The sequence below is a fragment of the Excalfactoria chinensis genome, chromosome 1 (assembly GCF_039878825.1).
Source record: "Excalfactoria chinensis isolate bCotChi1 chromosome 1, bCotChi1.hap2, whole genome shotgun sequence".
NCBI lineage: Eukaryota > Metazoa > Chordata > Aves > Galliformes > Phasianidae > Excalfactoria > Excalfactoria chinensis.
Window position 1 is genome coordinate 45,692,207 of NC_092825.1, and position 15,780 is coordinate 45,707,986.

The 15,780-nt window shown below is 45.5% G+C and overlaps 2 protein-coding genes across 2 annotated transcripts in view; one reads left to right on the forward strand and one right to left on the reverse strand.

The window, feature by feature from the left end:
- The window catches only part of GSG1 (germ cell associated 1), an 87,372-nt gene that overhangs the window by 37,282 nt on the left and 34,310 nt on the right, over positions 1-15,780 (reverse strand). The gene's annotated exons all lie outside the window — the stretch shown is intronic.
- Positions 1,206-14,566, forward strand: EMP1 (epithelial membrane protein 1). The gene is made up of 5 exons (XM_072350989.1): positions 1,206-1,369; positions 11,116-11,233; positions 12,032-12,134; positions 12,236-12,376; positions 13,001-14,566. The coding sequence occupies exons 2-5, from the start codon at positions 11,156-11,158 to the stop codon at positions 13,177-13,179; spliced, it is 501 nt and encodes a 166-aa protein (XP_072207090.1). The 5' UTR covers positions 1,206-1,369; positions 11,116-11,155; the 3' UTR covers positions 13,180-14,566.

A 15,780-nucleotide genomic window follows, 5' to 3' on the forward strand; every position in this document is an offset into this window, starting at 1 on the left:
AAGGGCAATGAAGCTGTGATAACGTGTGGATATGGAACCTAGGGACATGATTAGTTGGTGTGGGGGAATCACGGTCCCTGGATGTGTTCAAAAAACGTGTGGATGTGGTACCTAGGGACGTGATTAGTTGCCATGGTAGGGATGGGCTGGTGGTAGGTGAACCAGATGATCTTAGAAGTCTTTTCCAGCCTTAATGATTCTATAATTCTTTGATATACATCTATTTTAATTTTATTTTATTTGAGTAAAAGTAATGAAGCACTCTCTCACTGAAGAGAGAAAGGACCTTGGCAGGTATTTCATCCACTCTTCCTTTTTTAGGCTTCTGAAAAAAATGAAATTTAGTTCCTTATGGTAGCAGATCACCAACTTTATCACAGAACAGATCACACTTTAACCCAGATGCTTTCTGACAAACATCTTCCTCTTTCACCAGCAAGCATCTCAAGCACAACCCCTCTCCTCTTGCCTGTAGCATCCATGAGAGCTACACCAGTCAATTCTGTGCAGTTGTAAAGAATCCATTTTTAAGGGTCTTTAAGTTGACAAGAAATGCTGACCTCAGAAAACTGTGAATCACATACTCTCTGTTTCATCTTTCCTGTCCCTGCTCTCCCTGTGGAAGCAAACCACCACCATCTGGTCAGCTTGCTCCGGAGTCACCACCAGGCCAGCACTGCCATATATTGCCATATGTGCCATACATACATCTTGTTATACCTCCAAAAGTCTTGTCCATGCTCATCCATCAGGTCAGGTTTGCATTCCCTCACACGGCTGACCATGGCAACGTCACCCTGTGCAGCACTGGGGTAAGGGATGTTGTGACTCATCAGCCTCACTACGTCCCATGCCAACCGGCTGTTTGCTTCTGTGAGTGAATTGTATTGTTGTAGTCACGTTGCCACATTTGTAACTACACAATATTTTTTATGACAACCAGAAGTTCAGTTTTATAAACAGATGCTGTTGTGGGCCTCTATTACTCAGCTGGATCAGCGTCAGTCTTTTTTTTTCCAGGCTGCGGTCTCTGTACTGTGCTCTGAGTCAGACACAGCCCTACAAACATTTCTTTGAATCGCTGGTTTCCTCCCAGAGACTCTTGACACCTTGCCAACAAAGCAGGGCGTAGCTTACTCTTTTTTTTTCCTTTTTTTTTTTTTTTTTTTTTTTTTCCCTCCCTCTCTTTAAAGGCAGACTGATTCATAGTAACTTCTTTAAAACTCAGCTAAGAGACACCACCCTCCCATACCACCGGAGGAAACTTAAACCACCACCGGGTCACTCCCCTTCACTACAGCTTCGTGCTCCGGCACAGCAGCGCAGCAGCCCCGCACGCTCCTGATTCCACAGGTGCCAGCACCACACGGTAAGAGTTCCTTTCCAGCAGCTTTATCAACTTCTCTTGCTCGCTACAGCCTGATTCCCTGTCCCTGCAACTCCAGCCTGCTTTTATCCTTCGTTCTGCCACTTCAACTTGGTGTACGAGCTCAGCACGGGACACACCTTTACCTTTCAGCATTTGCTTAGAAATCCAGCTGTGTAACGGAGCAAAGAAAGGCGTTGGGTAGAATGCTGGCTCCAGCAATGTAATTCTCACCTCCAGGGCATAATGTAGCCAGGAATCATCATGGGGAGCCCCACCTGGTCTAGATGTGGCATGGAACTGCTGCACTCTTTTGGAGCAGCACTGGCACTGTTGATGAGAAAACCCTGCTTGAAATTAGGACTGCACGTTCAGCACTTCTGACACTTGCTGACATTTTTCTGCATGACTCCATTCTCTGTCCTCTCTGTCAGTAGTTTGCCAAGCCCTAGTTTAAAACAGCAGTCATTTTTCCAAGCGGAGCACGGGAAGTTTGGGGTGCAATGGGGAGCTCTCTTTTTGCTACTGTAGTCCCAGCTCCTGCAGCCAAGCCCCAGCTCAGCCAGAGCCATGTGGTGAGTAGGAATGCATGCTGTGCCTTCCTGGGCAGCACAGGAGCACAGAGCGCTGAGGGGAAGTGTAGGATTGCAGGCTGGCAGTTTTCCCTGCTCACCTGCCTTTCTCCACACAACCTCCCCCTCTCTCCCCTCCCCTTCTTCATGACTTCTCTCACTTCATCTATCTGCGGTGGTTTGTGCCCTGTGGTCAAACGCCTGAACTATTTTTGAGGTCTGAGAAAGGGAGCTTAGCACAGCCAGTTTGCTGGCACCAGGCTTCAGTTCCAATAGCAGGAACCCCGCCCGCCTCTGCACTTTCACGGGGCAGAAAGAGACTGAAGCAGTGCTTAGCCCAGTCCAGCTGCAAATCTCTGGGAGTGGGGTTGATGTAGTTACTATAGGAATGTCTATGAAAGTGGGCTGGGAGCTGGGTGGCAGCAGGGTGGATCTCATAACTTGTTGAGGTTCCCTCTGTCCTGGATGCCTCCTGAGAGAGGAATAGCCATGTTTCAGATGTTGGGGAGCTGACTGAAGCAGTGTTTCCTGAACAAGCTTTGCCTAAAGGCTTTGAATTCCTCAAGGCACCTCTGAGAGCAGCCTTGCCCAGGCACTGCCCACTTGACACTGCTGGATAGAGTGGGACTCTTTCCTGAGCAAACACAGAGGAGGGAGCATGGTATGAAGAGTGTTAAAGCACAGAGCTCTCTATCTATCTATCTATGATAACAGAGGTCTAAGCAAGCCAAAAACCTTTGTATCCCCCCCCAGCAGGCCTCACACCACTGTCAAACTTGGGGACTATGTGCAGAGTGAGGTGGGCTCCAGGGCAGCTTGTTTTAACTCACATCTCTGGGTACCAGCATCCAAATGGCAGCACCTCATTCTTGCTAAGCAGTTCTTTGGTTCGAAGCAGTTCTTCATGGCAGGCCCTGCAGCTGGCTCTCCTGGCCATGGCTGATACATGAAGTGAAGTCCAAGCTCCCCTCATGCGGCAGTTGGGCATCCCTGCAGGGCACATGCCATCTCGAGGAGACCTCTGAGTGAGGCAGTGCTGAGCCACACCCATGGACACACTAACAGACATGGGATTTGGGATCCCACAGCTAGCACTGGGGACTGAGTCCTAGCAAACCGGCCCTGCTGGCCTAGCCAGTGGTCTTTGAGATTTGCCTTGTGTGAGCAATGCAAGTGCATGCAGGAATTGCTGTGTGGTGCCCTGAGGTGGAGCGGAGGTTGTGTTTTGAAACAGCTCAGGGAGATGTGCTGATAGAAGCCGGCATGTTTTGGTGAAAGGCACACCTCAGGCCTTGCTTACAGTGACAGAGCAGGGGTTTCCTGAAAGCATGAACCCATCTCTCCGTTAGTCACCTCCCAGCTGGAAAGCTGGCACATGGCATTCAGCCTGTGCTCGTTGGAGAGGAAGAAATAGCACTACTGGACTGATTGGTCACTCCTCTGCTCCTAATTTTCGATGTGACGGCACCACCATACAGCACAACCCAGGGCAGCCTGCAGGGTGTGGCACTCCCATTTTTTTCCCCGTCCCCTTGTTCTTATGCAAAGAAAATAATGAAGAAGGACTAAAAGATAGGATTTCTGTGCCTTTCCTTCAAGGCAGGGAGAAGTAAGGGTACCACAAGTGCTTTTTACACCTCTGAAAGGGAGAGTGAGGAAGTGGGTTTCCTATCTCCCCAACTAAACACGGATGCTTAATATATTGTGAGTCTTTTCAGCTGAGGCAAAGCAGCATGCACAGGAAAGGAGCTTCTTCTCCATGGCCTTGCTAGACTGATAGCTAACTGATAGCATTACTATCAGCCCTTACTGAATGTGCCTAAGCACAAGCTTAAACCTTGCCAGCACCATCCACACTCAGTCATCCCATAGCATGACAAAGAGTCCAGTAGCAATCCCCCATATAAATTGCCCAGAGGGGATGATAGACTGCCTATATTCATTCACCTCTTCCTGCTGTTACACTTCAGGGAGGACAGCAAAGCAGTGTATCTGGGGGCCACAATGTGAAGCAGGATTTTTTCAGCCTCCCTTGGAAGTGTTTTAGAAAGTACCTCCTGAATTTGAACAGCTGGCCAATGAACAAACGAAACCCTGATCAAATCTATAGCTCTATGCATCCTCCTTGCTCTGAACTGTTTGCAGCAGTGCAAAAATTACATGGAAACTTACTCTCTGAGTAATTTCAAATATAGTCCATACACAGACATGGTAGGGAGGGACAAGTTAAGGCAACTCTGCTTTTGAACCCACCTTCTCCAAAAGAGTGACCAGTTCACCAAGCTCTTAGTTAAGATTTAATCCCTTCCTCCCATAAGAATCAACTTGTACCATAGGTATGGGGAGACACCCATGGTGAGCTCCCAGGGACAGGTCCTAGGCTATGCAGAGAAGCACAATGAACACTGACACGGCTGAGAGTAGGTGAGCAGTGACTAATGCCTAAGGCTTAGCTCTTGCAATGTGGCAGACACATCTGGATTTGAGGAAATCCAGGGTGAAGGCCTTTGCTGCCCTTTTGCCCTTACGGGGCAGAGTCTGCTTAAGGGGGAGTTGAGAAAGCAACTGCCAGGACTGGGTCCAACATCCACATTCTTCTCATTCCTGAGTGACATCTCGCTTATGAGCCTCAACAAGCCTCTGGAAAAGACAGTGGGAGACATGGGAGCAAGAGGGGTGAGCTGCAAATGCTCAGAGCTGGGAGCAGGCTGGTCAGGGTCTGCTGGAGAACAGCTCCAGGAACATGGAACCAGCTACTTGATAGTTGGTTCCAGCAAGAGCAGCCCAGCCAGTGTAGTGTGTCCCAGCAACCGGAGTTCTCTCCTCTGGTGGAATCCATTTCCACATGTAACATAAGCTCAAAAGACCCCTTTCTTATATGGTTCTGGCCAGCCCATACTAATTTCAATTGGAAGTAGCCCTCTCCAAGACATACAGGAGATTTAACTTCATGACCACCTTCACCCTACTCCACAAAGAGCACAGACCAACACCAGGCTACACAGCATCCCCTTGCTTTTGCCTTGTGCACAGGAGCCATTACTTTAGTCATCCTTTCTCTTCACCCCAGCCTGCATTGAAACAAATAGGGGGGTCTTTATAACATCGATGTAAATCAGAGATATGCAGTTTTAATTCAAAGATGCAGCCAAAACACAGTCAGTGTAAGTTCCACAGACCTTCCACCTTGATCTACAGACTATCATAAGAAAGATAAGCAGGCAGTCCCAACAGAATTGGTATGTGCACTTTTGCTTACACTACACTGCAACCTGAACTTTCCTGTCAGAGCTGTCAGATGGTTTCTCCCACGTGGGCACTGTCAAATTCACACAGATAAATACGTGCACTCGTAAGGAATCTGTGCATGAGCACGCACGCAAGGCACACACAGTTCAGATCTGCTTCTAGGGAAACCACAGTCACACACATCCCATTCATACAGGGAGCCATGCAGCAGACACACACCCCTACATGTACTGTATCATCTCCCAGACCGTCAGTCTTCCCACAAGTGTTTCTCGCCTATCTCGGCATCTTCTTTGAACTCCTGCAAGTCCCAGCAACTCCCAGCCTTTCCTGATATCTGATTAACCCATCCAAGGACCATCAAACACATTGTGGGTGAGTGTGCTCCCCAGTACACTTCACAGGGTGTGGTGGAACCCCTCTGTGTTGCTGTTAGCTTTGCAGTCCCCTTCCCACCCTCCTTTACTCTCTGTCCATCAGTCCCAGCCCTTCCACAGTGTGTCTAGCATACGAAGTGACATGTTTTCCTCCCACAGCAGCTACTGGCTGCCTGCCAGGCCCCAGGCAGCTGTCTCTTCCCCTTCCTACTACCAAGTGAGCTTTGGAGTTTCTGTTGATGTTGTCACATGGCTGAGCACTCCAGGGTGCCTTCTTCAGGAGAAAATGCCAATTTCTCAGTGTCTGCCCTAGGAGCTCTGACATTTCCCCACTCTCAGATGAATCATGAGCATGAGAGCTGTAAAACTCCAGTGTGTCATCTTTCCTGACTCCCCCTTGCCTCTGTCAGCAAGCAGAGGTTCGTTACCAAGGGTGAATTCTCAAGAACGTGGTCTGGTCCCACAAGAAGTGATTCACGTGCTTTACTGCTCACTGGGGAAAAGAATTGCCCCTGATCCCTTGAAGACCATACCACCAGGAAATGCTTCCCAAGAACCAGGCAAAATATTCCATTTACTCAAGTTTATTTTCAGCTGTGACCCCTCAGGCTTTTCTATGCTTTCCTTTTGGTTGATATTCAGCTACTTCTATACCTTTACTGTGCCCCATGTGGTCATCGCAGACGGGCACCACCCATGCATACATGAAATCTTCTCATTGCCACAAACCAGAGGCTCCAAAGTTCTCTATGCACCCACGCACACCTCCTGCCCAACCTTTTTCCCACACATGAAAAATCTCTTTCCAGAGGCACCAGCCTACTCATCTACATCTCCATAAAAAGCATCTAACTTGTAAATTGAGTCAGGCTGGCCTGTCAAAACCAGGTTCTTAACAGCCGTGCTGGTAGACAGTGGTTTGTAAAAGCCTGAAGTCAGCAAAGACTACAGATTCAATTGGATCTGAAATGAGTAGTGGAGCCAAGGCTGAAAACTAAAACTTCAGGTGCTTGCTTATAATTGTCATGAGCTTTCTAGTATCAGTAAAATGGGTCCAAAGTCACCGTGCCACCAGGATATCACAGAGAACGTCACACCTGCTGTCAGCTAAGTGGCCTTGGGCATGATGAGAATTCATGCTGGTATCACACGTGATAACAAAGCATGTGATCATTGCATCCAGAGTCATAGGAGGAAGCCAGGGCCTCAGTACAGTCAAAGACAGATCTACAGATTTCAGTAGGAGGTTTTATTCTACCCTATTCTGCTTACAGAAGGTGCAGTTTAGATATCATGTGCTCTCTGGACAGTGTATGCTCTTCCCTCAGCCAGCAGATCTCACAGTACCTCATCAACCCATCCTGGGAGAGAGAGGTACAGACCCATGAAAGAACCTCTCAGAGAGGAGAATGGGAGCATAAGAAAGATGTACTCCATCCCTCAGGAACCATTCGGATCTGAAATATTTCAGACTTATCTGAGAGTGCTCTGATTTTTCAACCAAACAACTCAACCATTCCTGTGGAGACATTCTGTACACTTCTCCTCTACTCCTTTTCTCTGCACTGTACTCTCTGCCAGAACCACTACCTAATCTGCCTTGTCCTCTTGAGTAACCCACTCTTCGTATTTGAGGAGCTACACTATGGGCCTTTGTTATATCTCCAAGTGGCACTTGGCATTCCACTCTGATGCTATGCTAAGCAGTAAACTGAGGGCAAGGACTCTCTTTTCTGGACTGATCTCCAGACAAAAGGATCCAAAACAGAATTAGACAGAGGGACTTTATGGGTGGCTATATTTTGCCTGCATGAGAAAATGCTTAGCTTTTCAAGGAGTGTTTGATTGCTTAAACTTGATTTGGATGCTGCAGATCTATGTGTTGTCCTCCTGTATGTGTGTGCAAGTAGTGTCTATGTAGATAAAGTCTGTAATAACTATCCTTAGAGCTGTGGGATTTTATTGTTTGTTTTGTGTGTGTTGAAGGCTGATACAGTGATTGTTATTCACAGTTACTGTAGGTGGAACTGGTTATTTCTCCTCATCCATCAGCACAATTTGCTGTCATCAGTGCAAGATCATCTCTCTTAACTCACCCATGCTGTTCAGCAGGTGCATGCTTCTTCCCAAACAACACGTCCCACCTCAGTAGTCATTTTACTCTCATGCCTCAGCTCGATTTTTCTTGGGTTAGTTGGGATCTTACCTTGAGAAGGTGCACCAGAAGGCTCACTGTGGGATTCACAATCTGACTGATCGGTTCTTGAGAAGCAGTGCTAAAACTAAGACAGTGTCCTGAACACTTGCAGGGTTAACTAACTGTGGTTTTGAGAGCTTTGGGGTGAGTCAATGGAAAAAACTGGCAGCTCTAGGAAGGATAAGACTGACTCATAATCAAAGAAGAGCCTAAGGAACTCCAAATCCAGCTGCAGTTTAGGAAGGGGAATGTTAGAAAAGGCATTTGCATGCAATTGTGTTTTATTGCTCCAGCAATGTGACCCCACCCTGAAGTGAAGAGATATGTCTCACACTTAACAAATGGAAAGAGTATCCTGTCAGTCCCCAGTGCTCTGCCAACTTCTCTGTCTAATGGGAGGAAAAGTCCGTGCTGTACAGTCAGAGGCAGAGATGACTCTATTTCAATGCCATTCAACCACCGGTCCTTTGGGATTGTTCTCTGATGTTTTATTTAAAGGGAAGAGAAAGATGAAAGAAGGGGAAAGTGAATGAATAGTGAGGGAGGCTTGGGCTCTAACTCACGAAGATTCAAAACTAAGCTGTGAACATATAACCCCAGGGTGGTTGCATTTGATAGCATGTGTATTCAGGGAAAGGTGCCGATGATCTCAGGAAGGAGGTACATTGAAATCATCTCAGCAAACGGTGCTCTCAAACAGTGTGAGAACTGGGAAGAAAAAAAAAAACAAAGAGAATAAAGGATTTGGTTTTCTCTTAGCGTACTGGCCACAGTTCTGTGTGTGGATTTTTCTTTACACTATAAAGTTGTATTTTCTATTATTTTCATCATACAGAAAATGCATTCTAAAGCCTTATTCTAGTCCTTTACAGTATCGTGAAAGTAGGTCTCCAGTCTTTCAAGTATGGGTCTTTTTTGAAAGTCCTCAAAAATAATCAGCAAAGAAAAATTAAAAAATAAAAATTGCTGAATTCATTTCTAAAGAAACTTGGAAAAGTACATCTATCTAGGAAAGAAAGTTTAGCCACTGTTCCACAAAGGCACAGCGGGCAGTTCTGCCACAGTTTGGTGTATATATATCAGTGCATCATGGTGGGAACTGTGTTCATTACACTCTGTGTAAGAACCAAGGTGCTGAGAAGCAAGGATGACCATGAAAGGGATGGGAGCATTTGATTCAGGTGCTCTATTCAAGGTTCCTGCTGTAGATAGATATATAACTTAGTCATGGCATGAGCAATAGTTTCTCAGCTCAAGTGGAGCTATCAAGATCAGTTCCAACCTAGCATTTTGAAACTCACATTTCTTTTGCAGTCAATGAAAAGAAGGGGTTTAACGCTCAGGTCAGATTATTTATGAGGTAGCCTGCACATAGTAGTGAGAAATTGGCTTCTAGCAATGCTGAACATACACAGATGTCCCTTTTTAGAGTAAGAGAGGATCTCCTATGGTTGTACTTCCTCCCAGATCATCAAGGGAGGCACTGCAATGAAGGAGGTCACCATCAGTATCCAGGCCATCCAGGTAAATCAAGTTCTAGAGCGAGGGGAATATTGCTAGAACACTCCAAAGCGGTCAAGTAAGCCATACTCACATTCACCAAGCCAGGGCTCCCTAAGTTCTCCCACATGAGAGAAACCTCACTATTAGTGAAGATTTGCTAAGGAGATATAGGACCGTAGGACCAGTCACTGATCCTCATTTGTCCTTCCAAGGAATGATCTTGTTTGAGTAGGAAGAGTGCCTAACAAAGGCACTTCAGGGAGTTCTTGAACTCAAGGCGAATACTGGCTTTGGACAAATCACCACTGGTGGATGATAAGTCTGCCCACCCGTTGTGGTTTGGGGAAACTATTATCCAAAGCAGTGCAAGGAACAGCTGCAGTATTTTACAGGAATACACTCCCACATACAGTCACAATGCAAGCAAAAACCAGGACTGGAAAAGGTGGAGTCAGTGAGTATATTAAAAAAGAAAAAGAAAACATTTAGGGGACTTTACAAAGCTTTTTGTCATAGTTTGAGTGAAAGACATCATGAAAAATAATTTTATTGTTCCATGACGGTTACCACACCCTGTACAAATGGTGACAGCATCAAACCTTATTACCTGAGTCACCTGCACCCAAACAACTTGACAGCCAACATTAATCAAATGCTTGACACTATTCTTCAGTAGCACTTTAGTATCATCATTACCAAGAGATAGAGCAACACAGCCCTGTTAAACTTTCTAGGAAGCAATCTTCCAGTGTTCATAGGGTGGGCCCAGCAAATTTTCCTGTCTGATTTCCGTGGCTGTGCTGCCTGATTACTAATACTTTCCCGGGAGGACAGGAAATATGCTCACTCAGTCTGTGTGAATTACCTGCGCTTGCTCCCACAGCTAACGTTGGTTCCCTGTATTTCATGTTTTCAGGGAAGAAGGCAACAGCCTTGAGTTGTTGTGTCATGAGTGCTATCTAAAGTAGATACCCATCCCCAAACCCATGTCTTTCCAATGACAGGTTCAACAATGATAATGAATCTTAGGAAAAGTAAAAGTACAGAGGGAAGGAAGAATTTACATGACAAGAGAGTTACTGCAGTAATAAAGTGATCTGCATACCTCAAGTTTTAAAAGGGAAACAAGCAGCTTTCTGTGCAAACCTAGGCATCTTCCACTACCCCAAAACACCCAGTGGTGTTTCTGTTCTTGTCATTCTCCTCTATATAACGGATCAGGCTATTGAGTACGAGTAGTTTCCTAGACCATTTCCCACCACTGCTCAGCACCTGATTTACTGAAGGAATGCCCCTCCTCCACTCTGCACCACCTGTCCCGCATCCCAGACTGACTGGAGGAGGCTGTACTGCAAAAGGGAAAGGGACAATCAGGAAAGAGAAAATCTTTCCTGACCTCTGTGGGCAAAAACTTCACCTCCTGGAGCGTAGGCCTGGAGTATGTCCTTTTTATATTACAGAACCACACACCAATTTAAGCAACCTATGTATAAACCCAGGCTATTTTTACAATGCTCCAAAGCCATCTACCCCCGCTCTACATCTCTTCCTAGCCTGGTTCCTTTACCTCCAATCTTTCTTTATCTGCTGAAGGAACTCCCATGCAGATTCTGAAAAAGTTTTTAACTATGATTTTTTTGTTTGTTTGATTTTTATGCCTACATGCTTAAAGAGTGAACTTAAAATCAGCCTGTTTTGTCACGTGTAAATAAAGCTTACGTCCCTGTTCATCATCAGGGATTTAGACTAGATGACTTTTAAGGGTCTCTTCCAACTGCAGCAATTCTATGATTCTGTTCCTTGATTCAGCCCTTCCCTTCACCTTCTCCTTCTGCTCTTGTTCCCCTTCAGATTTCTCTTCGCTGGTGACACCACCCAGGAAGGATTCAAGATGTTGGTACTACTGGCTGGCATCTTTGTGGTTCACATTGCCACCGTCATCATGCTCTTCGTCTCCACCATTGCCAACGTAAGTAGGGGCCACCCTGGATGAGCCACGGAGTGTGATTGCCACCTGCTGCACTAGTAACCCATCACAGGGCTGGCAGCGGGACAGGTGTTTGAGTCTGGAGATGGAAAGCCTGTGGCCCAAATACACGTCGACAGCGGGAGTAGTGGCCTTGCAAGTGCAGCCAAGGACACAAGGGAGGAGCCGGGCACCCCGAAACGGGCCTCGCAGCAGCAGAGAGGAGGGCCGGGGCTGGGCAAGGCCGTGCCCGGGGCGATGGTGACCCCTGGCGGCTCTGCTGCCCGAGCCTGGGCCCGGCTGAGCTCATCGCCCCGGGCCGTTGCAGCTCTCCCGCTGTCTCAGGCTAGGCAAGGCAGAAGACAGATAACCTCTGCGATTTCTGCTGTAGCATGGGAACAGATTTTTCCTGTATTTTGTCTGGACTAAATGCCTCTTGGCTTTCAAATCCTGTGCCAGCTCCCACCCAACCCGGCTGTTGAGCTGTCACTGGCATACTCTGACTCATTCAGCTCTCAGCCTCGTGGCACTTGAGCTGTGGCTGCTTCCCTTTACAGTTCAATTGTGGTTAAGGTGGTGCAGTCAGCATCCCTGGAGGTATTCAAGAACCATGTGGATGTGGCACTGAGGGACATGGTCAGTGGGCATGGTGGGGATGGGCTGACGATTGGACTCCATGATCCTACTGGTCTTTTCCAACCTTAATGATTCTATGACTCTAATCTCACAACAGGGCAAAGGGTCCCAGTTGGAAGCACAGGGCTCTCCCCCTCATAACACAGTTGTGTCATTGTGTTTCAGGTTTGGATGGTGGAGACTAATTCCTTTCAAAATGGCTCATGGGGACTCTGGATGTGGTGCAACAACACCTGTATGCAACTGACACCCAGTGAAGCCAATGCGCGTAAGTAATACCTTCAGTTTTGTTGCGGTGATGCCTTGCCATGCTTTGGTATGCAATGTCAAGGCTGAGCCCTGACCTTCTCAAACCTTCTCTGTTGACAGCTGCCCTCAAAGCAGCGCAAGCCTTCATGATCCTCTCAATCATTTTCTCCGTCATCGCTCTTGTTACGTTCATTGTCCAGCTGTTCACCTTGGAGAAAGGCAACCGTTTCTACATCACTGGAGCCATCACACTGGTTTGCTGTAAGTACACATTCTGGACAATGGCTCTGCATGCTTCCCAGTGCCTCTATAAAAACAGCTATCCACATATCTGCCCGTCATGGCCATCAGGGAAGTTGTCAGCCAGCTAAAAGCTTCTAGAGACCAACTTTTTTTATTAAAAAAGAAAAATAAATAATAATAATAATAAAGCATGGAGGGCTCTGGGCAGCCTGATATAGCATGTGGTTATAGCACCTTAACCACAGTAGGAGAGTTGGAACTGGATGACCTTCAAGATCCCTTCCAACCCAAGTCATTCTGAGATTCTATGATTCATAGAAGAAGTGGAAAGTGATTTCTATATATAATTTTAATTTAATTTAAATAATGAAAATGTGTCATGATTTTCATTAGACAATTCCAGTGAGTTCTGCAAATTCTCTTTGTAAAACAACAAAAAGTATTCAGGTATTTCAGAGGGCAAGGAAATAAACAGACAGCCACTGCTCACGGGATTCAACACATAACACCAAACTGTCTGCAGATCTTATTACTGATTTCCTCCATGCATTACAATTTCAATCCAGAATATTACCTCAGATGTCCTAAAGCAATGCTGGTTTCTATGCATTTTCCAATTCTCTTTTCCCTTCCTTCCTACAGGGATGTGCATTCTGATTGGAGTCTCCATTTACACAGCTCGGTTCACGGACTTGCAGTCTGTGATCCCGGGAGCAGTGTCGATGAATTCTCACCATGGCTACAGCTTCATATTGGCCTGGATCTGCTTTTGCTTCAGTTTCATCATTGGCATCCTGTACCTTGTTCTTAGGAAAAAATAAGGTCAATGGGAGTCCTGGGGAGAGGGTTGGCTGCTGGGAATAGGAACAATTGTGCTGCCAAGAGAACTTATGGATCAACAGAAACAAAAACAGGAACAGCCACCATCATCACCAATGCCACCTCCATAGCAAAACAACAAAACTAGAATCTCCAGAAACTCATTCACCAAAGAGAAGGAGGAACAGCACCGACTGATCTCTCACTCCTGGGGCTGCTGCACCAGAAATCTGCAAGTGACCCAGACAGCTGTTCTCCTTTTCTGTCGTAACTTTGCAAACATTCAAACCCAGCAGTGATGACCGAAGAGCACCAAAAAAATGAGGGCTACATCTTTTTCCCTGTCTAGAGCCCTTCCCACTTGCCTTTCAGTGTGCCTTATGGGTTGGGCATTGAGGCTTACAACTCCCTCTTTTGTCTGTTGAAACAAATGGGATGGGACTTTTGTTACATTTATATATATATATATATATAAATATATATATATGTATGTATGTATGCACATATATGAAAGACATTACACTGAGAAACAACCCAACAGAGATCAGATTAAATTAGTATTAAAAATAATATGGGAACAAGGCAGCTATTTTTTATTTTTATTTTTTCCTGCTGTTCTGTTTCCTATTTGACATTCCCATGGTTGAATCAAATACAGGTATGAAGGGCAAATATACAAGCGTGGATGATGGAGAGAGAGAGAAAGAGAGAGGGCGGGGGAAGTATGCAGGGGTTCCTAAATATAGAGAGTGCAGTTGCTCAATGATGCACGTGCAGGGAGGGAACCCTTTGGGTGTGTGTCTACACCAAAATCTTTTGTTCAGCTCTAGTACATAGAAACAGCATTGCAACAACTGTAGGCATTTATTTTTTCATGTGATCACTCAGGACATGGTATTAATTGGGAGCCCCACCTTGTGACACAGCTCATCTCAATAGCAGATGCTACATGTTAGTAGAGGAAGTGTATTCCATTATGAGAGACTTGGAGAAATGAGACAGGACTTGTGAGTTCTGCTCCTTGCTGCACAACATTAGGCCAGTCACTTAATCCGGTGCTTTTCCATCCTCCTATACCTACCTCCCAGGATTGCTGAGAGATTTGGAGAACACTCCCTGATTCAAGGTCCCCGTGTGAAAGGCTGGCATAGGATAGTCAAGCACTGTTAGTGCTGCAACCAATGCATATCTGTCACTTTGAAGAACCTCAGTCACAAATGGAATTCATAAGTGACAAGAGGTCAAAACTTCCTGTGGCTCCATCCATGACGAAAAGGCAGAGAGTATTAAGAGACGTACAAGTGCAAATTGTGCTCAGATACAATTCTCTCTCTCTTTCCCCCTCTCTCTTTCTGTTACATTTTCTTCTTTATGTATACTTTATCAATTTGGTGGATTTATTCTAGTACTGTATGTTGGTGTTTCATTAACAAAGGTTATTTCATATATAGTCATTGTAAATATTTTGAAATGCATATTTTTAACTTTAAGGGTATAAAAATAAAATCTGATTCCCTTTATTATAAAGACTTTTTTTTTTTTTTTTTTTTTTTTTTTTTTTTTTTTTTTTTTTTTTTGTCATTAGCATTCCAGGTACTTGTTAACAGAAGTATTTGCTGTATTCTCTGAATTAAAACTCATTCCTTTAGAACAATGCAGAACCACTACATTTTCTTGCCTGTCAGCCTCCAGGATTTCCCTTTTTGTTGGAAAGGGGTGGAAGAAGAACTTTCTAAGCTCTTTTCAGGCTTTCTGCAAGCTCAGATAAAAAGGGCAGTGGTAACACTCAGCCCCCAGAGCCAGTCTTTACATCCAAGAGAGCTGAAAATTTACTTTCTTGATCACAGAATCATTGAATTGTTTGAGTTGGAAGAGACCCTTAAGGATCATCTAGACCAACTTCCCTGCAGTGAACAGGGATATCTACACTAGATCAGGCTGCTTGGAGCCTGGTCTGGCCTGAACCTGAATGCCTTCAAGGATGGGGCATCCACCATGATCTGTCAGAATCTCATGTCTGTGAACACTACTGCCACGATGCTATAATACTTTATCACAGACCAATCCACATATTTTGCTGTTTCTAGCATGGCACACTTGATAATATGACACCTTCCGGGATTACAAGGGAATCCCAACTTTATTGGGATGTCCAAGACAGGCAGAAGACAGCTGTCTCAGTATTTTGTACAGTAGTCCACTTCTGCCTCACCACCATTGTCAGTGGCAGCTCAGCAAGGATATGAAGGCTACTTGACACTCTGGGCAGCTTGCTTTGGCTCACGTGGGCTTTTAAAGGATCAGGGTCCTGATCTACAGTCAGTAGGAATCACCAGGTTCTCTGTCATCTGGCAAACCTTATAGACTCAGTCCCAGAAATATAACCATCACAGATGAGACAGCCTTTTCTTCATATCTAGTAGGTCTCATCACCAGCTTCTGGGTCCCATTACAATAGGGAACAGCAGGTCAGGGAATGACATTTTTCATTGGTGGGAAAGAACACACCAAACAGAAAAGCAGAAGCCCCACAGAAATAAATCAAATACTAAACAGAAATAAGTTGAAAAGGATGTGATTAAACAGCACTACCCATTGTGTCC